Source organism: Gorilla gorilla, chromosome 8 (assembly GCF_029281585.2).
Source record: "Gorilla gorilla gorilla isolate KB3781 chromosome 8, NHGRI_mGorGor1-v2.1_pri, whole genome shotgun sequence".
In the NCBI taxonomy this organism is placed as follows: Eukaryota; Metazoa; Chordata; class Mammalia; order Primates; family Hominidae; genus Gorilla; species Gorilla gorilla.
The window spans coordinates 30,971,095-30,995,997 of record NC_073232.2 but is presented as its reverse complement, the minus strand read 5'-3'; the positions used below and the strand labels follow the sequence as shown (position 1 = coordinate 30,995,997).

Here is a 24,903-nt window from a genome sequence, read left to right as displayed (position 1 = left end):
AGAATATGATGGACCAAAATTTTCACCAAAGTTATTCTTATCATTGCCTGCTACTGATAATATATTGTACTGATCATTTTGTTTTTTGTGGATTAGTTATTCACAACTCTGATACTTTATCAAGTTCAGTGTATCAAGCTCTCAAAAGAGATAATTTGTGATTTGATATGTTTACCAGTTATTATCATTTCACAGTTATAAAATTAACAAATGGCAAAGCAGTAACCAAAACAAGAGACAAAAAATCCAATTTTAGAAGGAGGTAGAAGGCTGGGTGCGGTGGCTCACACGTGTAATCCCAGCACTTTGGGAGGCTAAGACGAATGGGTCACGAGGTCAGGAGTTCAAGACCAGCCTGGCCAAGATGCTGAAACCCCGTCTCTACTAAAGATACAAAAATTAGCCGGGCGTGTTGGTATGCTGCCTGTAATCCCAGCTACTCAGGAGGGTGAGGCAGGAGAATTGCTTGAACCCGGGTGGCAGAGTTTGCAATAAGCCAAGATCACGCCACTGCACTCTAGCCTGGGCAACAGAGCAAGACCCTGTCTCAAAAAAAAAAAAAAAAAAAAAAAAAAAGGAGGAAGTAGAGATCTAAGTATATGAGTTAATCATATTAAATTAACAAAAAAAGCAGAGCTGAAATACATGCTTAGAAAGCCAGTGACCAAAATATACTATGTACTAAAAGCAATGTAAAGGCCACCACAAACAAAGGCTACATAGGCATTAAAAAAGTTCAATTCTATTTTTCTGCCTCATGTGCAAATATATGAAAGAAAAGGGTAAAAGGGAGGAAATCTTTTTAAAGCATCTAAAAATTATAGTAAATGGAAAAGCAACAGGTTAATGGTGACTTGTACAATTTTCTCTTTTATAAGCATGATTTCTCCTTAAATTTAAAGGTTTAGGTTCGAATTAGTGTCTTTTAACTTGAAGCTATTGAAATGGTAACAACAACAACAAAAAATATGTTCACACAAGATCATTCCTTTAGAATGTTAAAAATATCCTTGGCCTATAAAAATGTTGTTTGCCCCCTGGTGGTGAAATTATTATTATTTAATTTTTTTTGAGTTAAAAGACTATAATTATGGAGTCTTGGCACTAAACACCCTTCTATCACAAGCAAAAATAATACAGCATTACATATTTATATATTAGAAGTGGAGAGAGATGAAGCTGGGTTGCTGTACGGATTAGCAAAATGAGAATGATCCAATAGTCATATTTAGGAAAGCAAATTTAAATTTCCCATATCTTACCATTTGGAACTAAGTTTTCCTTAATCTATCTCTGTTTGTTTCTGTGTTGGTCATATTGCTAGTTCAGTACTGTAAAGAATGCTGCCTCCTTTTAGTAAATGTAATAACATATTTATGAGGCATGGAATTTCTATACATAAACTAGACCTTTGCTGGGACCTGTTGATCGTGGTGAAAAGCAACTTTGTACTGTTTTGCCTTGTGTTCCAATTTGGCATCACAAACAATATTAGGGCTCAGCGGCAGAATGCCAAAATCGAGCTATAAGGCCTGAAAGACTAGATGATGAAGGGGTCTGCAAAAATTTCCTTTTGCAGACTAATTGGAGCCTTTGTATATGAGGAAAATGCAATGATTGCTGTGTTCAGGCTGAATTGAGGAGAGTAGAAGAGAATATCTGGGTTGGTTAAAGGAACAAGGACAAAAACTAATTTTGAAATTTTCAAGAGATTTAAGTGAGTTACTAGGCAACTTTGAAAAATTCATGATAATCCTGGAATTGTAGATGTTAGAAGAAAGAAATTTTAACATGGATTTTATTGTGACACATTAAAGTCCAGGGAAAGCAGAAAACCTCACTGTCTGAAAATACAGAGCTAAACCAAAGGAAAATGATGACAGTGGCCAACTCTTTAGTGGCTAAATCACTGCATGTGAATATTTTCCCTTCCTTTTGTTCAACTGAGTGCCTGCTCTTAATACAGCATCTACTGTTTAACCTTAAGCTGAATTTAGCAGGGAAATAATGAATAATATGTTTTTATGAAGCTGGAGCAAAAAAAAAATTAAATTGACTTTTACAACCAGTCATTATTTGGTAAAAATAAAACAAAACTTGTCTCTCACCATCCTGGGCAAACAAGTGATTGGATACATTTTTGATGAAGTAGGCAATTACAGCCCAAGCTTGATAATAAATGCCTTTTTTTTTGTTTGTTTGTTTGTTTGAGACAGGGTCTGGCTCTGTCACCCAGGCTGGAGCGCAATGGCAAGATCTCAGCTCACGGCAACCTCTGCCTCCCAGATTAAAGTGATTCTCCTGCCTCAGTCTCCTGAGTAGCTGGGACTACAGGCGCATGCCACCACACCCGACTAATTTTTGTATTTTTTTTTTAGTAGAGACAGGGTTTCACCACGTTTGCCAGGCTGGTCTCGAACTCCTCACCTCGTGATCCGCCCGTCTCGGCCTCCCAAAGTGCTGAGATTACAGGCATGAGCCACTGCACCCAGCAACAAATGCCTTTAAAGACAACATCTAAACATTTAAAAACAGATAAGAGTTATTTATAGAAACCTTAATACAGCATAGATGGAGACTTCCCATAAAATGACAGTAACATTTAAACAGCAATTACTATATACCAGACACTAATTATTCCACTTCATTCCCACAAGAACCTTATGATTTGGGGAGTAGTCTGATCCTAATTTTAGAGATGTGGAAACTGAAACTCGGAGATCACCCTAAGTGGTAGAGCCGGAGTGCAAATGTAATCAATCTGGCTCTAGAATCTGTGCTCCTCTTCACCAGGAGATTATTTAAGTAAATAGTACATTATTCAGGGAAGTGAAAACCATAGTGTCAACATGTTAGAAATATATTTATTATTTATAACATGAAGAGCATCTATATTTATTTATGAAGACCTTCAAAATGATTAAAATTCAATACTGCAATACAAAAGGGATTATTTTCTAAGGAGGTGCTCCGCCAAAACAATATTTTTCTAACCTTTGTCAACTCAATGTAAGTTTGTGAATGGTGTTTGGATAAATACGTTACTGAGTGAAGATAATGTTCCATTAAAGAACAATGGTATCTTAGAATTTCAAACTCATATATTTGAGAAACAGCCATATAGGAGCTAATGAGACTATTTTAAGATGTAATGAGGGCCAGAATTTTTAAAATCATGGGGTAAACAGGCCACTAATGATGATTTAAGGAGACATTTGGACTTTGACTATAACACATCGATTTTATATATTCAATTTTGTTTGATATAGTTAAATTTGATCTTACCCAAAAGCGAAGGATAGACTACCAGATGGTTTATTTAAACCTCTTTGAGTCCTACTGGTCTATTAAATTATCAGTATTCTTTCACCTTTTTCTCCGGAAAGTGGTGGTCATTATGATGTTGAAGTTCTCATGCAACAAGATCAAAACTCCCATCAACCTCTATGTGAGTGACCCACCCAACACTCTGGATTCTCCCTCCTCTCCTCATTGCCAATGGCATATTCTTCCAATGCATCTCAGCCGTACATGATCATAGCCACACCTTGAACCTTGGCAGTACCAGAACCTACAAAATGATGACATAAAAAAAATTATGCATGAGCTGATATGCTCCCAGCTCACCTGCGTAAGCACCATGATAAAAACAACTAGATGTCTTCATTGGAATCTTCACTTGAATTTATCCTCTAGTTATTTGTGTAACTCCTTATGTTGAACACATAGCTCATTAATTTTCTGCCTTCTTTCCTTAAGACATTTAAGGCTACAAATGTTCTTTTTTTTTTTTTTTCCCCCAAGACAGAGTCTCGCTCTGTGGCCCAGGCTGGAGTGCAGTGGTGCAATCTCACCTCACTGCAATGTCCATCTCCCAGGTTCAAACAATTCTCGTGACTCAGCCTCCAAAGTAGCTAGGATTTCAGGTGCACGCCATCATGCCCAGCTAATTTTTTTTTTGTAATTTTGGTAAAGATGGGGTTTTGCCATGCTGGCCAGTCTGGTCTCAAACTCCTGATCTCAAGTGATCTGCCCACCTCAGCCTCCCAAAGTGCTGGGATTACAGGCGTGAGCCACAGTGCCCTGCCACAAATGTTCTTTGAAGTTACTGCCTTCACTACATCCCACAAGCTTTGCTGCAGTTTGGCAATGATATACTTAGATTTGCTTTGCTTTGTTGCATTTATCCATTTTGGGGTTTGTTGAGCGTATTGTATTTGTGAGTGGTTGTTTTTTTCTTTCTGTTTTAACAGCCTTAGTGAGATACAATTGACGTACTACACAATTCACCTGTTTAAAGTATATTTAAGTCAGTGTTTTTTTAGTATTTAATATACTAAACCGGGTTATACAATCATTGCCATAATCCAATTTTAGAACATTTTCACATCCCCTAAAAGAAATCTTACAGCCATTAGCAGTTAATCTGTAACTGTATCTACTCTCTATCCCTAAGTAACCACTAACCTACTTTCTGTCTTTGTAAGTTTGCCTATTCTGGACATTTCATATAACTGGAATTATACAATAGGTGATTTTTTTGTGACTGGCTTCTTTCACATGGCATGTTTTCAAAACTCATCGATGTCATAGCATATATCCACACTTCATTTCATTATATTGCAGAATAATATTCCACTGCATAGATATACCACACTTGTTTATTCCTTCTTCAGTTGATGAGCATTTGGGTTGTTTACAAACTTTTTGATTATTGTGAATAATGCTGCTATGAACATTTGTATACAAGTTTTTGTGTGGCCATATGTTTCTTTTCTCTAGAATTGCAATTGTTGGGTAATATAGTAACTCTACATTTAGCTTTTGGAGGAACTGCCAAATTGTTTTCCTAAGGGGCTCCATCATTTTGAGTTCCTAGCGGTAATGTGAGAGGGTTCCAATTTCTCCACATGTTCAACACTTTTTCTTGTCTATCTTTTTGATTATAGCCATCCGACTTGGTGAGAAGTAGCATGTCATTGTAGTCTTGATTTGCATTTCCCTGATGACTACAGATGTTGAGCATCTTTTCATGTGATTATTGGTCATTTCCATATTTTTGAAGAAATGTCTATTCAACTCGTTTGACCATTAACAAAAAAAGGGGGGTTGTTTTAGTTGTTGAGTTGTAAGAATCTTTGACAAATTCTGGATCTAAGTCCCCTATCAAGTATGTGATTTACAAATATTGTCTCCTATTCTCTTGTCTTTTTACTTTGTTGATAATATTGTTTGCAGCATACTTTTAATTTCTGTGCAGTCCAATTTATCTATTTTTTTCTTTTGTCATTTATGTTTCTGTGTCATATATAAGAAACCATTGGCTAACCCAAGGTCACTAAGATTTACTCCCTTTTTTTCTTACAAGAGTTTGGTAGCATTAACTCATACATTGAGGTCTAGGATTCATTTTGAGTTATTTTTTTCAACTGTGGTTTTATGTCTTTCATTACTTTTGTAAAATTCTTGGCTATTATATCTTCAAATATTGCTTCTGCTTCATTCTCTGTCTCCTCTTTTTCTAAGGCTCCAGTTATACCTATCCTGGGTTTATTCATTGTACACATGCCTATTAAGCTGTGTTCTATTTTTTCCGTTTGTTTTTCTCTCTGTGCTTGAGTTTAGGTATTTTTTCTTGCCCAGTCTCCAAATTCACTAACCCTCTGTTCTGCTGTGTCCAGGTTGCTATTAAACTGATCCATTGCAATATTCCTTTCAGAAATTACATTTGTCAGTTAAATATTTTCCATTGATTCTTTTTTATGGATTTTAATACTCTTAAAATTCTGCATATTTTAATCCATCTTGTTCATGTTTTCTTCTATTTTATAATCTATGGCTTTATTTCATAATAGTTATTTTAAAGTTCTTATCTAAACTTCAATAGTTGGCTTATCTGTGGATCTTCTATTATTTATTTTTTTTCTTGATTGTTGGTCAAATTTTCCTGCTCTTCTCACACGTCATAATTTTTTTTTTTTACAAATGTTAGACTTTTATATTAAAGATCTATAGAAAATATAGATGATGTTATTTTCTTCCAGGGATAAACATAGACAAATAGGATGATGTTCTGATTATCTCTGTCTAATCAAGGATGAGCTGGGTTGGGATTGGGGTGCGGTTTCAGTAAGACAGTTCTCTTGTGGTTTCTCCTCTTCTTCATGTGTGATTCCTCTGGGCTTTTGATCAAGAGCCTGGACAGCTGCTGTTTCCTCTGCTCTGAGATTCAGTTCTGCCTTTGAGAGGTTTTAAACGTAGATCTTCAGCCTCCTTCTCATACAACTTCAAAAATAGTGTAAATGTCTTGAAGGGGGAGAATGCTTGTGTATTTGAGGCAGGATCCTTCTAAGCAGAATTAGCTTTCTATGCACTAGAATATGGGGTAATTTTACTCTGCCTATCACGCCCAGCTGCTCAGCCTCCTGCACTGCCCCAGAACTCAGCGAATGTCCTGTGGGAAAACTGGCTATATGTTTGGGGCTCCTCTATATTTCCAATCCATTTCACAGCTCACATGATGGTTAAACATCTCACTGGTTTCTCTTTTTCTGTGTAAACTCCCTCTGCCCAGGCCAAGCTGGATAAGTCTATGCCCAGAATTAGTACATGTCACCAGGGAAGAAAACAGTGGATATTGTCACTCCCTTAGTTCAGACCTCAGCAAAAGATTTATTCAATTGCACTGTAATTTTTGGGACAATGACTGAATAGGTAAAGAGGCCAAGCTAGAAGTCTAAATATGAATATCACTGTGGTCTTTGCAGGAACCTGGACAAGCAACAAGATCATCTCAGGGTGGACAAGTGTCATTGGAGCTGGGCAGGATGAATCTTTGAGTAATACCTTATGTCCATGAGAAGTATTATTAATAGAATCCAATTCTGTTTCAGCATGGCTTTAGAAAGAGGATGGGCTATCTTTAGATGGAGTAAGTCCCCGAGGTTCTCAGACAACATAAAGGTAAAACTCAAAAGGGAAATACTAGACTGTCTGCTAAAAGATTGGGGTAAGAATCCCAGATTTGTGGCAATATGGCACCAGTTTCAAATGTTTTATTGCACTTAATCTAATGATCAAATTAGGAGAAAAGATGAATGTTACTATAATATGTAAAAGTAGTGCTTAAGATCATTAATTTCATCTTATTTCGATGTTTTGTTCATTGAATAAACAGTAACCTAATTTAGGGACTTGGTAAAGATGACGTTCACTTTAAGAAAACTGATATAACCAAAAATAAACTAGGCTGGGGGTGGTGGCTCATGCCTGTAATCCCAGCACTTTGGGAGGCTGAGGTGGGTAGATCACATCATGTGAGGTCAGGAGTTTGAGACCAATCTGGCCTACAAGATGAAACCCCGTCTCTACTAAAAATACAAAAAATTAGCCAGGCATGGTGGCAGGAGTCTGTAATCCTAGCTACTCGGGAGGCTGAGCCAGGAGAATTGCTTGAACGTGGGAGGCAGAGGTTGCAGTGAGCCGAGATGGTGTCATTGCACTCCAGCCTGTGCAACAAGAGCGAAACTCCATCTCTAAATAAATAAATAAATAAACTAAAAATCTGTGGTGGGGGAATGGTGGTAGGGAGGTAGTCACAGGATTCAGTTCAACTAATTGAGTGCTCTCATGTGCTATGCATTGTGCTAAGCACACAATAATAAAGTCCACACGAGAGAATTGTGGTGGAGAAAATAACTTGAAAAGAGATTGAACAGAAGCAATGCAAGACTAGAAGGTGAGACATTGTTACGGGAGAGGAGGTTTTTAGCCTGTCTTTTAAAACAGAAACATCTCAACTGAGGTCTGTTTTCAAAGGAACCCCAACTGGAGGTGGGCTAAGGTGGATAAACTACATTTCTCCTCCAACTATGACTGAGTCACCATTATTAACTGTTAATTCTACCAGGTCATTTTATGGTATTATGCCTGTAAATCTTAATTCATAATTAGAAGTATACTTTTTGTTTTGGTTTCAATTCCTTTTCTGCTCTACCTCTCTCTACTTACTAGATTTGCCCCTTTTAGAACCTGGTTCAACTTGTCCTGTCTTCTTTGCTGATGGACTAATTAAATGCATGGAAGCCATAATCAATTAATCAGGCTTCAAATATGCTTTTAGTGTTCGATAGCTAGGGGAGAGGAAGACAGTAGCTATTTCGGGGGAAGTCCACGTGGGGCGTTCCAGGTAGACGCGGGATGGCTATAACCGTCCCTGTCTCTCAGCCCATGTGGGCGCAGGTACAGCTGCTCCGTGCGCGCGAGTGATTGAGAGGCATTTCACCCAGGCCCAGATCTGGGGCGCCAGGCGTCCAGGCTTCCGGCCACGCCCCCTTCCCGCGGTTGCTAGGAGACATGATGTCACCGGAAGCGAGGCCTGGGATAGGCTGAGGCGAAGGGAAGCCTCACCCACTGTGCAGCCCAGGCGCCGGGCGCTGGCTCTCCAGCTGTGTGTAGGCCTGGGGGCGAGGGTCCGCGGAACGTAGCGCTGGCTGCGGCCCCGCCCGCCTACCCACCCGCCGGTCCGGCAGCCGGCTCCCGCCACCTCCGCGCTCTGTCTGGGGCCAGCCACCTGGCGGGCCGCTCCGGTGCGCCTGCCCGCGCTTTTCACTGACAGGCGCTGTTCCCCACAGCCAGCGCCGCCCGCCACGTCCCAGCTGTCGGCCAACGGAGCTGCGCGGCGGGTGACCTTTCCGAGCCCAGCGCGATGACGGCTCCTTGCTCCCAGCCGGCGCAGCTTCCTGGACGCCGCCAGCTCAGGCTGGTGCCGTTCCCGCCGCCGCCGCTGTGGACGCCGCTGCTGTGGCTGCTGCTGCTGCTGGCCGCCGTGGCGCCGGCGCGGGGCTGGGAGAGCGGAGACCTGGAGTTGTTTGACTTGGTGGAGGAGGTGCAGCTCAACTTCTACCAGTTCCTCGGGGTGCAGCAGGTAAGCAAGGAGGCGCGCGGGGCCGGGCGGAGAGGGGCCAGGGCAGGCGGCAGGCGACCCGGTTCCTCAGAGACAGCCGGACACGTAGGGCAGGGCTTGGTCACCCCGGGCTCTGGCTGCCCTCAGCTCGGGTCACCGGGGTCCTCAGCCTCGGAAGGACGTGTCCGTCTTCCCCAGATCTTTACTCCTGCTTCAGCTTTTCTAGTCCCAGCCCCAGTGACAGGCTGGACGGCGCCGCTAGCCTAGGGTGGCGATGCCTTCTCTCTGCTCCGGCGTTCTGGGGAAGAGCCTTCCCCCTGCAGCTGTGCTGGAGGAAGAACGAAGAGTGGTGTGGGTAGACTTTTTTTTTTTTTTTAATTTAACACCTACCTTTTGCCTTCCTGTCCCCCTGAATGTGAGAAAGAGCAGCCGCTTCTCACCCTAAACTGTCATCTTCCACCGATACTTACCTCATCCTTATTCTTATTTCAGCTGCCTCCCCTCCTCTTCCCTTCTGGGAAAGTAGGAATGCACTGTGGCCAGTGTCTGTGTTGCAAAAGTTTTTCTTACTTTGTACTTTGTCATCTTTTTAGCCTGTTAGGTAGATGTTTGTTTCGCAGTTTAGAAATCTGGAAGAATTTGAAGCGTCTACCAGGTTGGAGGTGTTAAGTTTTTTGAGCAGCAAAGGACTTGGGATGCGATTGGAAGAGAAGCCCCCAGTCAGTAATGTAGGAATGGGTTTTTTTTTTCCCCTTTTCCTTTTGTTTCATTTCGTTTTCTTTTATAGCTTGAGACATTAACTTGTAAAATCCATTTGTTGCTTTTTAGTTCTACCATTGAGGGCGGTTGAGTGAGGGTAGATATCCAGTCTCTACCTGAAGCCTTGTGCGAAGGAGAAGATAACATTTCGCTGATTTCAGGCTTATGGGGTGAAAAATGTACACTTCACACGATCTGATTGAGCCCTTCGTACAATGCTTTGAATAGTTATGGGAGTAAAAAATTAATGTTTACGATAGTTGCCATTCAAGGCACACTTCACATGACTAGATATGAAATGCACATCCCCCTCCCCCACAGATTATCATAAATGTGGGTGAACTATTGAACTTTTACTGAATTTTAATTTTCAGACATTGCATTTTCATTCCATCACTGAATATAAAATTGCTGGGTTGCCAGGGTACCATGAGTCTAACAATTTTTTATTTTTGTAAGAGTTATAAAGTATAGGCATTTCACACTTCAGATTCATATGTGCAAGCAACTTTGTAATAACTATATTTATGATCTGTTACCTGATGCCCCTCCCTGCTTATAGATACACTATATATCTCATTTTCAAAGCAAATGATGGAGTGTGTGTAAAAATAATTAGTGAAGCTCTGATGACTTTTAAGAATTACTTTAATACTGGGAATAATTAGAATTTATCATCATTGATTACATTCTGTACGTAAAGAGAGTCTTAAACATAATCTATCCAGAAATCTTGAAGATGCCGTTATTCATGAAAAATTAAGTGCCTTTAAGAGAACAGAAATTTAGTAGCAGTTTAAAATTTAGATCATGTAATCTAGCTTTGCATGTGAACACTCATAGAATTTTCATTTATAATTTCATGTAACTTGATTTGCATAGTTAATTAGGCAGTGTGAACAACCAGAGCACTTGACTCTCTGGGCAAAGATGAGAAAATAAAGAAGCATAGATAATCAAGAAGATTCTTTGTCAAGGTAGAATCCGAAAAGAAGGATCCAGAAAATTGTTTTAACATGTGTTTCTCTATCCAGCTGTATTAAAATTGGAAAGAATGCCGGGAGGAATTTTATTCTGTCCAAGCAGAGAAACTGAATGGAACGAGTTTTTTTCTTTACATTGAATCTTAACTTTGTTAGATGACTTTCAGGGACCAGAAATTTGGTGGAGACAAATGCAACCTGTCCAGGGTCTTTCATGTGTAGTTTTCAAGCCAGAGCCATTTGGTGACTAGCCAAACATGAGGGACCAGAACAAAGTAGGTAGGCTGCTGAAAGTGGTGACCTGGCTCTGTGCACTAATCTCTTCTTGTTCACGCAACAGAGATTTGTTTGGTGCCTATTGGATTTTAAGCATTGGGAGTTGACCTTTATATAAAACAAAACCCCTAAGCTTATAATTCAGTAGGGAGAAACAGACAGTAAACAGCCAAGTAAGTAAATATAAATGTTATATGGTCAGAGCAGGCCTCTGAGAGAAGTTAGGGAGTAAGCCATGTGGGTAATTGTTGTGTTGTAGGCCATTTGGGCTGCCATAGCAAAATGCCATGAACTGGACAGCTTTTCAACAGCAGAACTTGATTTCTCACAATTCTGGAGGCTGGGAAATCCAAGATTAAGGCACCGGCAGATTCTGTGTCTGGTGAGGGCCTTCTGGTCATAGATGGCACCTTCTTGCTGTGTCCTCACATGGTGGTATGGGCAGGGCAGTTCTCTGGGGCTTCTTTTATAAGGACACTAATCTCATCCATTAGGACTCCACCTTCGTGATACAATCACCTCACAGAGGCCCCACCTTGTATGACTGTCACAATGGGGATTAGATTTCAACATAAGAATTTCGAAGGACAAAAACATTCAGACCATAGCATGGTAGAAGGACATTCAAGGAAGAGCAGACAGTAAGCACAAAGGCCAGGAGGCAAGAGCTTGCTTAGCGTTTGAGGAATAGCAAGGCGGGCAGTGTGGCTGGAGCAGAGTGATCAAGGAAAACAGTAATAGGAGAACAGCAATAGGAGACAAGATCTGAGTCATAGGTGGTAAGGGAAGACCATGTAGGGCTTTGTAGGCCATTGTAAGGACTTCGGCTTTTACTTATAAGTAAGTTGGGGGAGGTGGTGTTTGAACAGAAAAGATACATGATTTGACTTGAATTTCAAAATGATCTCTTTAGTGTGCTGAGTATAGTCTGTGAGGCATTAGTTACTTAGAGGGATAATTGTGGTATAGATTGGACCTGGGTGGTAGCAGTGGAGGTGGTGCAAAATGGTCAGATTCTGGATTTAATTTCAACATGGAGCAAACAGAATTTTACTGATGGCTTGAATGTGGTATGTGAGAGAAAAAGAGAAACTGAAGATAATTCTAAAGATTTTGGCTTCAGTAACTGGAAGGATGCAATTGCCGTTTGTTGAGATGGAGAAACCTGGACTAGGAGCCTGGTTTGGAGAACATTAGGAATTTGGTTTACGGACATGCTAAATTTGGGGTGTCTATTAAACATTGAAGTTGAGCTGGTATGTAGGCAATTGGTTATTCAGGTGTAGAGTTACAAGAAGAAAGTTTAGGGCTGTAGATAGGAATTTAGGAGTCCGAGGCACTTAGAGAGTAACTTGAAGCCACAAAACTGGATGAGTTCACCAAGGGAGTGAACGTAAAAGAGAAGAGAAGAGATCTGGGAGCTAAGCCTTGGGGATTCCAGACTTTAAGAGTCAAGGAGCCGGGTGTGGTGGCTCACGCCTGTAATCCCAGCACTTTGGGAGGCTGAGGCGGGTGGATCACGAGGTCAGGAGTTCAAGACCAGCCTGGCCAACATGGTAAAACCCCGTTTCTACTAAAAAGATAAAAATTAGCCAGGCGTGGTGGCAGGCGCCTGTAATCCCAGCTACTCGGGAGGCTGAGGTAGAGAACTGCTTGAACCCAGGAGGCGGAGGTTGCAGTGAACCAAGATTGTGCCACTGCACTCCAGCCTGGGCGACAGAGCGAGACTCCGTCTCAAAAAAAAAAAAAAAAAAAAAAAAAAAGAGTCAAGAAGATGGAGGGGAATCAACAAAGAAGATAGAGCAGGAACGACCACTAAGGTAGGAGGCAAACCAATACAAGGTTCTCTTCAGTCAAGTGAAAAAAGTGTTTCAAAGACAAAGGGATCGGCTGGGTTAAATGATGATGATGATTCAAATAAGATGAGCTTTGAGACTTCACCGTTGGAATTAACCATATGGCAGTCACAGGCTACCTCAGTAAGAACTGTTTCGGTGAAGTGGTGAGTTCAATAGTCTGGGTAGATTGGGTTCAGGAGAGAATGAAAGGGAAGAATTGGAGACAATTAATATAGAACATTCTTTTGAGATATCCATATCCTAAACTAGAAGGCAGAGATGGTAGTGACTGACTGTGGCATCTTCTTTATCCCCTTATCCACCAGGTATAAGATAACTCAGTTACTCTCTAAGCTCTATAATCTGAATAACAGATGACTTAGAACTTGGACCAGACCACCTTATGACCTTGGACAAGTTAGTTGCCTCATTTTTAGGACAGATGGTAGCTTTTTATTTTCTTCATAGTAAGGCACCTAGTAGACACCTAAATATTTATTGAATCAAACATTATAAACAATGTAACTAAATGTAAACCGTAATTCCCCAAACAAGTAGTTGCTTGACAGTTTTTACTCAACAGATTTTACTTCTGTGTAATCTTTCACAGCCTTCAGGCAGCAGAATAATCTTCTTCCATGTATTCTTAGATTTCACGTCCATTCTAGAAGTCTAGAAAGGGGTTGCAGAAGTCTTTGTTGGGGGGTATATACAGATGATTTATTAGTCATTCATACCATGTTTAGAATGACTTTAATAATAGGGCACTCCAATTTGGATATTGCATCTTTTCAGAGGAGATGGGGGGAAGATGAGAGAGGAGTGTAGGAAAAAAGATGTGCTATTGAAAGATCTTTCGTTACCAACTTAAATTATAGGTTCCTGCACAGTATTTATATTTTGTGTAACAGCACCTGCTTCTCAGACACCTGTACTTCTTGTGGGGTCAGTGGCAATTCTGTATTTCTTTTTTTTTTTTTTTTTTTGAGATGGAGTCTCGCTCTGTCGCCCAGGCTGGAGTGCAGTGGCGCGATCTTGGCTCATTGCAATCTCTGCCTCCTGGGTTCACGCGATTCTCCTGCCTCAGCCTCCCGAGTAGCTGGGATTACAGGTACCTGCCACCATGCCTGGTTAATTTTGTATTTTTAGTAGAGGTGGGGTTTCGCCATGTTGGTCAGGCCAATCTTGCACTCCTGACCTCAGGTGATCCACCCACCTCAGCCTCCCAAAGTGTTGGGATTACAGGTGTGAACCACTGCGCCCAGCCTCTATATTTCTGTTAATTGTCTTTTGGGACCATGACTTTCCTTATCCTTTGTATACAGTAATTCTAGCCAACAGTAAACACTTCATATTCATTTAAAAAAATCTGTGAATTGAAATAATGACAAGCTAAATTATCTTAAATTTTGTAGTATTTACTTTATGATGAAGTCAAGATTTGTCTTCATGGTGCCAGTCAGTCATTACAGACTTCTATTTATGTAGCTAGAAAATGTGCTTCATTCTCTTTCTCTCGTGTTTTATAACTAAATCCTTATATTCAAATGAATGCTGAAACCTGGTTAACAGAAGAAAAGCAGAAGAACAGGGATGTGCTTATAAAATATTTGGATTTTAATTTTTAAATAGGAATTAATAAACCTTTTAAGCTCATTCGGCCTGTATTTTCAAATATACAGATTAGCCAGCCTGTTTAGAGGAGGGACAATTATTGCCCATTCATCCGTGCCCCATGGTTGGGAGGAACTTCCCTAAAAAAAACACCACTGATCACTAGACCCATCTCTCACATCTTACCATGGCAGTGTGAGTTACCTTGCTGGAGGGTGATTGCCTTTGCTCTATTTTGCTTGATTAGGAAGAGCTGATCAGTCAGAAAGCTATGAGTAGTGGGAATCAGTCTCTTTGCACCTCTCTGCCCAGACCAGTAAGGCAATTATCCTAACCAGACTTACCCTTGAGCATACTGTCTCAAAGTCTAGAATGTAGAGGAGAGGGCACAAATTGCTAGCAAGCCCATTTGGCCATCACATCTAACCTGTATTCTTCAATAGCTGTTTCAGTTATAAAGGTTCATCTCTTGTCTGCCCGACTCCTGTGTCCACTCAGTTTTTTGGATGGGAAAAACCAGTTAATGGGGCCTCCCTAAAGCCCATCACAGTCCTTTTTAGAAATGAAGATGATGATTTCATTCATGAATGATGGTGAATTTGTACTGTGATTATCAATTTTGTCCAGTGATTCTTGCAGTGGAATCCACTGAGCTTGTGGTGTTGAGTGTAGTTCAGTCTTTCTCTGTGGAGTCTATTCCTTTGTACATGTGTGTTGTGTAATAATAGCTTCCCCATTTTTATTGTAGAATCCAATTTTTTTTTAATTCGGAGAAAGAGATACACAGAATCTAGAATGGTAGATAACCTTTCAGTCATTTATATTTCTGATGTAGGCATGCATAGCGTTAGAGCTGAATAAGTACTTGTTTAATTGTATACGTCTTTGCATCAGATAGAATTATCATAAAATTAGTTTTCTTATGTACACACTCTTTTTGTGATATGTATAGTTTAGTGGAAGATGCCTGAGCCAATTTTATGGGATAAAGCAAGTCTATTGTGAAAATTTTGCCACGTATAATCTAGAGCTGATGGAACAGAGACTTTCTTTTAGTTTTAAGTTTCCTTTTTCCTTTTATGCTATTCTCAGTTTTTTCTTTACACGAATTATGAGAACACTCTTAGAATATTGTATCTTTTGTTATTCATAGACAATAGCCTAAGTTGAACTGGGAAAGTGGAATGGCTTCTGCTATTACAATTATTCCTAGAAATATATTCTAAAATATTAATATGGGTCACCAATTTACCTAGTGATTGGTTTAATGTGGTTAATTTCACAATCATATTTTGTTCAATGTTGAGAATAAAACAGAGGTTAAGGTTATTTGACTTGATTGCTGAGAGGAGAATTTATATGGCAGTTGTAAGTAATGCCAATAAAAGTTGTTTGATAAAATGCCTAGTGTCTATAGTAAACCTTTTCTCAGCTTTGTTATGCTCTCTCTCAGTGAACTGCTTATTCCGCAAATGGTACTATGTGACTTTCAGAACTGTTTTCCACTGTGGGCATTATTGGGTCTATTTAGACAGTAATGATACCAGTCAATTCCACGTAGTTAAAAACAATTCCAAAGCCTTTCTTACAGAGTTATACAAAAATAAAGGAAAGGAATTGCAGTGGAAAGAGAGATTTCTGATTGGATGAAGCAGGACCCTAGATCATTTTATAATGAAGTCACAGTCATATTTTCAAAAATCTTTATTTTCATCAAAACACTTAATTGTAAAAGATGGGCCCTATACTAATGAATGTAAAAATATGATTACATGTTTTAAATAACAGCATAGTATTTCATTTTAAGAACTGAATAGTTGATATTTGAGTATTACTTATATTTACTGAAATTTTTTGTCTAAGCGTGTCATTAGGACCTAATTAGAAATTTAATCTAGAATTTATGTTTCATTTCCCATCTTATGTAATACTAAATTAAGCAAGGTGAGGATTCATTCACCATATTTGATAAGTGTTTCTGATTACATCATCCAGCAACTGAAATCTCACATGTAACCAGGCATATTGCAAAAGCAAGGGCATGCCACGTTCTACATTTTTGTTAGAATATGTGTATAAAACAGTATACTTCATTATCAGATGGATGCCTGTTTTATTGCTACTGAGGCAGTAGGCATTAAGCTCTGTGCAGCTACACAGTTAACTAATATATTTGAGTTGCTTAATATTAAAGCTAATAATCTAAAATCAAGAATTAAAGGACATGCCATAGTATATGCAGCAGTGTTAAAATGGAGAAAAGCAACATTAAGATGCCACTAAGAGCAAATACTAGAATTCTAAAATGAAGTAATTTCCTTGGTTAAACACATTCTGGAATACATACAACTCCTGGTTATAGAAGGAAATAGAATTTTAAACTGTTACATGAAACTCAACTGTGGCCTGTATAGTGAGCAGTAGTCAAAATGAGTTATGACCAGAAAGAAAAAGATCATTGTTGCCATTTACTGGGAAAGTATGAATAGACCATGAATAAATCTTAGGGTCCGTACACATGAGGAAGGTAGAAACTTCTTATTTCTAGTCAATCCTTAAGGACTTTATTTATACCATTAAAACAGGTCAGGTTAAGGAATCTATTCCATGACCAACTGAATTTATACTTTAAAAAGAAACCTCTGACTTTTAGAAAAATTTTTTTAATTGCAAATCTTATTAGCAGTTATTTTCAATTACCACACTTTTCGTTAACAGATAAGATTACTATTTAGGTTCTTTTCTGACTGAAAGTGGTGTTTTGTATTGATAGTTGGTGATTAAGTTTGATTTGCGGAAGTTAACATGTATAAATATATATAATATATTAATATATATAAGTGTATATAATATAAATATATATAAAGTAGGAAGTCTGGAAATTGTGTTTTAATTATATCATACAATATTTCTTTATGGATCTTTTATATGTAGTAGGAAATAGACTTCTTGTGTGTTTTTTTGTTTGTTTTTTTTTGAGACAGAGTCTCACTTTCTCACCCAGGCTGGAGTGCAGTGGCGCGATCTCGGCTTACTGCAAGCTCCGCCTCCCGGATTCATGCCATTCTCCTGCCTCAGCCTCCCCAGTAGCTGGGACTACAGGCGCCCGCCACCATGCCTGGCTAATTTTTTTTTTGTATTTTTAGTGGAGACGGGGTTTCACCGTGTTAGCCAGGATGGTCTCGATCTCCTGACCTCGTGATCCACCTGTCTCGGCCTCCCAAAGTGCTGGGATTACAGGTGTGAGTCACCGCGCCCGGCTGACTTCTTATGTTTAAAGCATTTTAGTTTAGACATTTGATAAAGTTCAAATGACAGCCATGTTGTGCAGTTCTGTAGTAGTTTTACACAATCAATGTGTGACTTTTTATATCACACGTTTGGAAGTATATAAGATTTAACTTAAAGTAAATTAGATTGATTTTGCAAGTGTTTGTTGTGGAAAGCTTCACAGTTTTTCAACATGCTGCTGTCTCTTAAAACATCACTGAAGCTTCTTGTTTTGAATTGCCTTCAAAGCTTGCTGCATATTCTTCACATTAGCCTCATTAGTAGTAAATCTTAAAGTTGGGTTTGATTTTTGGCTATAGCTAACAGTCATTTGGAGCTAAATTTGGTGACTAAATTAGGTTAGCAAGCTCGGATAAATAGTTTGTATTGATAAAAAGATCTGAATATACATTTCATGTAATGCTGATAGACTGCCTTGAGGACTGTTCTCAAAGAAAAGTTCCAGAGAAGTTTTGAGTGATATTGACACAAAGTAATAAATCTGTAGCTTTACAAGGTAGTAGAATGTATTAGAGCAAATAACTCTTGGACTACTTATTACTTCGTGGGTAGCAATTTTTTTAAAAAAAGTTTGCCCGCAGGATAAAAATGTGTAAAAAAAAAGTGATCTTAATTTTAGAGAAGTGGGAAAATATAGAGCTAGAAGAAAATATTTCAATTATCTGCCTGCTTTTAATATTAAAAACAAAGATCATGATAGTATTCATTATATATTTCTATAATAAAGCAAGTTAAAACCGAGTGGCAGAGGAATTAGAATAATGTTAGAGATAGAGGTAGTAGCTGAGAATACCACTGAGGAAGAAAGCAGGATACACATAGAAACGTATACAGAAAAATGCATAAATACAAATATAAATGAAAATGGAGTAATATCTCCATCTTGTGGCCTTCTTTGGATATTGCTATTAAAAATGTTGAGGGGTTGTATTTTCACAACTGTAGGCATAAGTAAGAATAAAATATGAGACAGACGAAAACAAAATATGAGTCAGAGAGTTCTTGCAGTATTTTGCAGGGCCTTTTAAGACCGAGGTTCCCAACTGGTGTGCTGCAAGCATGCTGAGATAGTGATGCCCTCCCTTGAGCAGCCTTAACAGTTTCCTCCAGTGTGTCTTACAAATGCAATTTTCCGTAACGTGCCATGGTATGAAAGAGGTTGGGAAAGCACTGCTAAGGCATGCAGTTCTGATGCTTTTCTTCCAGGGGAAAATTTATGAGAGAGAGGGTGCAGGTGTGTGTGCGTATGCGTTTATATACTTATGTGTGTATAGTAAATATATTTATAAATTTATGAGTGTATAGGCTGAGTATATAAATTTATGAGTATAAAATGTTCAGCTTGTAAAGTATATATATGGTAAATATAAAAGTATATATGTAAACATAAAATTGTTTTATAAAATGATTCTTATCAAAATGTTTCCTATACTAAAGATCCTTGTTTAGCTCTCGTAGAAACAAAAGTATTGTTAAAGTATGGGTGAGGGAATTTAGATAGAGACGAAATCAATAAGTCTTTGATTAATTAGCATTCTTTACTTGATTACTTAGCCTGGATGTCAGAATGGCCATTAAATGTTACCAAAGTTTACAATAACTCTTGAGTAATACTTTAATGATCTGTAACAATCCACTGTATGAAGAGGATACAGATGACTTTGAAATGTATAAGTATTCAAATTCTGGGTAGCCTAAAGAAATATTTTGTGACACTAAGGGATAAGATAATATTTTACATATAAATCATGACTGACAGATATTTCAGATTTTTGACAGCTGACACACTTTTTCAAGCCATTGATCCCTTAGAGCAGCACTGTGCAATAGATATGTGATACAAAACACAGAGGTGATGTTAAATTTTCTAAAAGTCACATTTAAGAATGTAAAAAAACAGGTGAAATTAATTTTTTTTTTTGAAATGGAGTCTTGCTCTGTTGCTCAGGCTGGAGTGCAGTGGCACAATCTCTGCTCACTGCAACCTCGTCCTCCTGGGTTCAAGCGATTCTCCTGCCTCAGCCTCCCTAGTAGCTAGGATTACAGGAGTGCACCACCATGCCCAGCCTGAAATTAATTTTGATAATGTATTTTATTTAACCCAGTATACTAAAATATTATTCCAACATGGAGTCACATTTTCAAAAATTATTATTATTTTTTGAGACAGAGTCTCATTCTGTCGCCCAGGCTGGGGTGCAATGGCACGATCTCAGATCGCTGCAACCTCCGCCTCCCGGATTCAAGCAATTCTCCTGTCTCAGCCTCCCAAGTAACTGGGACTACGGGCACATGCCACCACACCCAGCTAATTTTTGCATTTTTAGTAGAGACGGGGTTTCACCGCGTTGGTCAGGCTGGTCTCGAACTCCTGATGTCAGGCGATCCGCCAACCTTGGCCTCCCAGAGTGCTGGGATTACAGGCGTGAGCCACCGTGTCCAGCCAAAAATTATTAATGAAGTATTTCACATTTTAGTTTTTTGTACTAAGTCAGCAAAATCCGTGTGTGTTTTACATTTATACTTCTAGCACACCTTACTTTGGAAGCCAAATTTTGATTGAAAATACTTGATCTGTATTGAGATTTCATAAGGCATATAGTTAACAGGTACATTCACGTACCCAAATCGTTATAAGCAAAACTTTCCAGTAACTCAATAGAATATCAGTTTTTCAATTTAAATATAAATTAATTAAAATTTTGGTTTCTCAGTTGTACTGGCACATTTTAAGTGCTTAAATATGCCTAATGCTTATTGGATAGCATACATTGGATAGCCTTAGGGAATTAACATTTCTATATTGTGTAGATATAGCTAAATGTTTTTGGATAAATCGCTGATTATTGTTTTCCACTGACTATTGTTTCCATTTTGTTAGGGACATAGTTTGTAGTTTTCGTATTTTTTTAAACCCAGTGTAGCTTTTGTTGTTTTGTTTTTAGGTTGTTCCAATTGTGCTAGCTATCATATTCCTAGTTAGTTATCTATAGTATACATTTTGACCATGCTTTGTTCTGTAAAGGCTGTTGGTATAAAGTTCATGCTGTTCTAGGAACATTGGTTGTCTGAACTTCCGTGCATAGGCTTGTCTGCTAAGGGTGGTTTCAGGTAATCACTTTAATTAAAGTTGGTCATTTGCTTTTGCTAGCTCATCTATTATATTTTATAATTCTTTAAGTGTTATTTATTAACAATGTATTAGGTCGTTAGTGATATTTTGACCAAGAAATCACTGGAGTTCCTATTTTGTAGTTTTAGCTTTCAGGGTGCCCATTCTCCCTATTCTGAAACTCATACATCTTATATATTGCTAGCTATGAAATATTCACTATATTCTTTCCTGTCATCTATTTTGATTATTATAGTATCTTTAATTAAATGATTTAAAATAGAGATTGCTAGGTGCATTTCTATTTGTGTGCCACTCTGTTGGCTCTTTATAATACCAGTCAGGGATTCTAACATCACCCTTTTTTACTAGCTGCCTCTGCTACCTTTTCATAACTCCTAATGAGTACAGCTTTACTTTGAACTGAATGATTAATTAACGATCTTTTTGCCTTTACCTTTTGTAATTTCATAAATAGCTGAGAAAAAGAAGTAGATTTTACTGTTGACAGTTCTTACACATACTTAGCTCCTGTTATTTCAAATGGACCTGGTACATCCAGGAAATTGTACTGGTGTCCAAGATCTTAAACATTCTATGCTGAGGGAAAAACAACAACAAAACAAAAATTTTAAAACTGACAATAGAGTCCTGAAGTTGGTGGAGACCTCACGAGTTTCTCTTTCCTTATATTGGAGTCTCTTCTGTAGCACTCCCAGCAGATGTTCTTCTAGCCTGTTTGATGGTGTCTAACAATAGGGATTATGAAACAACCTGTTAAGTTTTTGTATAATACTACTCAGTGGAAATTTTATTATTAAAGCCCAAATCATAATTCTTATCTACTTTCAACATACTCACTGTCTTCTGGAGTACCCCTGAACATATACTTCTTCTAAATAATTTTTCTTTGTGCCTTAAAATAAAATGCACAAGGGAAATAATTATTTGTTGATTTTCTCCACACAGTAAGGCCTTTTTTAAAAAAAAATACAGCCAAACTGAGGGGGCTACTTGTTTTCATTGTCTTTAGATATGTACCAAGGCCACCCTAAAGAAGACTCAAGCCACCATAGTTATAGTTGTCTTGGCACTGTATTAGGCATGATTTGTGGTTACTATATACAATTCCCAGAGTTTATCAAAGTCAGCAATAGGAAATTTATGGAAGATTGAAAAATAAGATGATTTCTTGTATGCCATCTTTGATAATAGAGGCCACAGAATAAACTTAATTAAAAATGTAGCCAGAAATTGCTGTAGACTCTTGAAGCAGCACCCCGTGTATAGTTGTGCAGTTTGTGTGTCTGCTTCAAACCTGTCATTGTGTTATAAAAATGTTTTAGACTTTGGCATTGTTAAGAATTGCACATAGGTGGTTAAACTGTGAAGTAAATAATTTCTTTGATAATTGAAATATTATGTTTCTGCGGGTGGAATTTTAATTTTCAGGCCCATCTTGAGTGTGAGTTTCTCTCTCCTCTCTCTTCACCTCTCCCTAGTGGCTTTATAGATGTTTTTACTGTTTTCTCTGAGACACCTAGGCAAGAACTAGGTCTTATATAGGTGGCTTAGGGCTCCCTCCTGAGGTTACACTGGGGCCATTGCAGATCCAGATACCAAGCCTGCAGGTCCCTTGGCCTGGTCTGGACTGTGGGGCTAAAACCATTGCCTCTTAACATCTCAGATACATAATGTTTTATAAGTTGTAGCCTCAGGCAGTGTCCTTCTCACTTTTCGCATTTTTTTTACTCCACAGGCGGTGGATTGCCACTGCAACCCCTGATTTCAAGCAGCAAGCCTGGCTGTGATCCCAGGCCTTGGTAGAGTACTTTCAGTCCTCATCACTCTATGGGAGTCAGACTTCTGGTTTCGTCTGCCTACGTGTAGTCATGGAGCCCAGGAGGCCTATAGCTTAACCCCTGTTTATGGCTACAGGTTTTCATTTGTTTTTGTCTACAGAGATGCTTAACAAGTTTTTGATCATGGCTATATGTTTATAATTTTCTCTCTTTAAATTTTAACATTGGTATATGTTTGGAGTGGGGTTTCGGAGGAAGTCCCTCAAATACTTAGAGTGCAGTTTTCATGTTGGAACATTTTTAAAAGCTACATTTATTTTATAATATTATTGTTTAATGTTCATTTTCTTATTATCTGAGAACCTTTTGCCACTTATCATCCAGAACTATGGTCAGGTTGTTTATTCACAGTAATTTAAGAGGCTATTACTTAGACATTGAAAGAGACAGTCTACCATTCCATCCCTGTTCCTTTCTAGCAACTGTTCCCAGACTTTATTCAAGTCTGGGGGTAAAACAGTCAAGTAGCATTTCTAAAATAATCAAATCCCACAAGGTTTTGAATATAGTGATAAATAAGTCCATTATCTCAGAATGACATATATGTCCCTGTTATTGGAGATACCCAGAGGAGAGTCCTGAACTGTCGTGAAACTATTTAGAAAAATTTGCCAGGTGGGAAAAGAGATATTGAATCTTAGGTGCGTGTCAGAAAAACATGGGCTAGAGAAAATTAATCCTCCTAAAGTTAAATTATATGCAGATAATTTCATGTTGACCCTTTATAAATATATTTCACTCACAAACCTCTTAAGACTTTCTGGGATAAATAACATTTGTTTTCTTATAATCAGTCTTCAGAGATTCACAAAACAAAACATAGGACAATGAGGCTAACCCTCACTAAAGACTGTTTTAATAATCAACTTAATGGACAATACTAAAATTTTAGAATTCAATGGATATTGGCTTCATAGAATTAAGCGTGATCCTTAATTGAAGCTTTAAGCAGTTTATAGAGTACACATTTGGAACATACTTTAAATGATATATTTTTAAGGAAAGAAATATGTAATTCAAATTTATAAGAGAAGATAAAGGGCCCTTTCATTTTGGAATCATAGGATTTAGTCAGTTTTTGTATAATTTGAGGAGCACATCGATTTTTAAATTATGATTATATGCCTTTAATATTGAGTTGTTAATCTAAGAGAAGTCTTTTGAGGGTAACAACATGGAAAAGAACAGTAATGTAATGATCTTTTAAAAAGACATTTTTACTTATAGGCAGCTGATGCCTTTCTAACATGGATAACAATACTCTGTACCAGTCCTCTGTGTTTTTGTGACACAATAGAATATGCACAGCTACTTAGATTATGTTAAGAAATTTTGATAATAAAGCCTGCTTTTCATGTTTGTTAATTCATTAGTTCTTTTTACAGTATTACTGTAAAATAGTAAAGAATGAGAAATAAATTCTAATAATAAGGAGTGTATTTGAGTAAATTATGACACATTCTTGGTGTGCTGTGAAATCAGTAGTAATATATGTGAAAACTACATAGCAACATGGAAAATACAATGTTAGTGAAAAAAAGCCAAATATCAAGTTGTATTCAGATTTTATTGTAATTTTGCAGGATTATAAGTGCACAAGGGCAAGGCAGAAACATGGGCTAATGAGAAGAGTTTGAACTGGGGGACTGGTGGAATTCTATTTAGGGGCAAATATTTCACTTAGAGTTCTGCTAATATTACTAACATATATCCGTGTAGATTATATTACTTTGGAAAGAGGAGTGTCGTACAATTAAAACACATTCGATAAATTAACAAATGTTTTCATGTTTATGAGATAAATCATATGGATATTTTGAAGGCTTTAACCTATAATCTATTGAAGGTTATCAATGGGAAATTAAATGAGGTAATTTTTTTTCAAACAGCCTGGGTTAAATGAAGTAGATTTGTTGTCTATGATCAATAAAAGTGCTTGCAAATACACTTACAGTAAGCTGTGGGTATAATTCTACATTCTGGTAAACACCATGTTATCCTGACCAAGAAAGCTAACCTTGAGGATGAGACCACAGTTTAGTGCCTCTAATCTTTGTATTACACTTCTGAATGCTTTTGTATATACTGTCTCTCTTTAATTCAAATATTGTAGATACTAATGAACAACCAACTATATTATTGTATTTACTCTTTAAATCCTCATAGTGCTTATAGGTTTAGAGCTGTACTGTCCAGCACTATAGCCACATGTGGCTATAGAGCACTTGAAGTGTGGCTAGACTAAGAATTTGATTGTATTTGA

General features: G+C 38.1%; 1 protein-coding gene across 2 annotated transcripts in view; it reads left to right on the top strand.

Moving 5' to 3' along the window:
- The first annotated feature begins 8,345 nt into the window (after positions 1 to 8,345).
- Positions 8,346 to 24,903, top strand: part of DNAJC1 (DnaJ heat shock protein family (Hsp40) member C1) — a 244,355-nt gene continuing 227,797 nt past the window's right edge. Inside the window, exon 1 of one of the 2 annotated variants that reach the window (XM_019035497.4) lies at positions 8,346 to 8,926. In XM_019035497.4, the coding sequence (XP_018891042.3) occupies positions 8,708 to 8,926 (219 nt within the window). In that variant the 5' untranslated portion in view covers positions 8,346 to 8,707. The remainder of the gene's footprint in view (positions 8,927 to 24,903) is intronic. The other variant, XM_063709708.1, reaches the window with a different exon arrangement.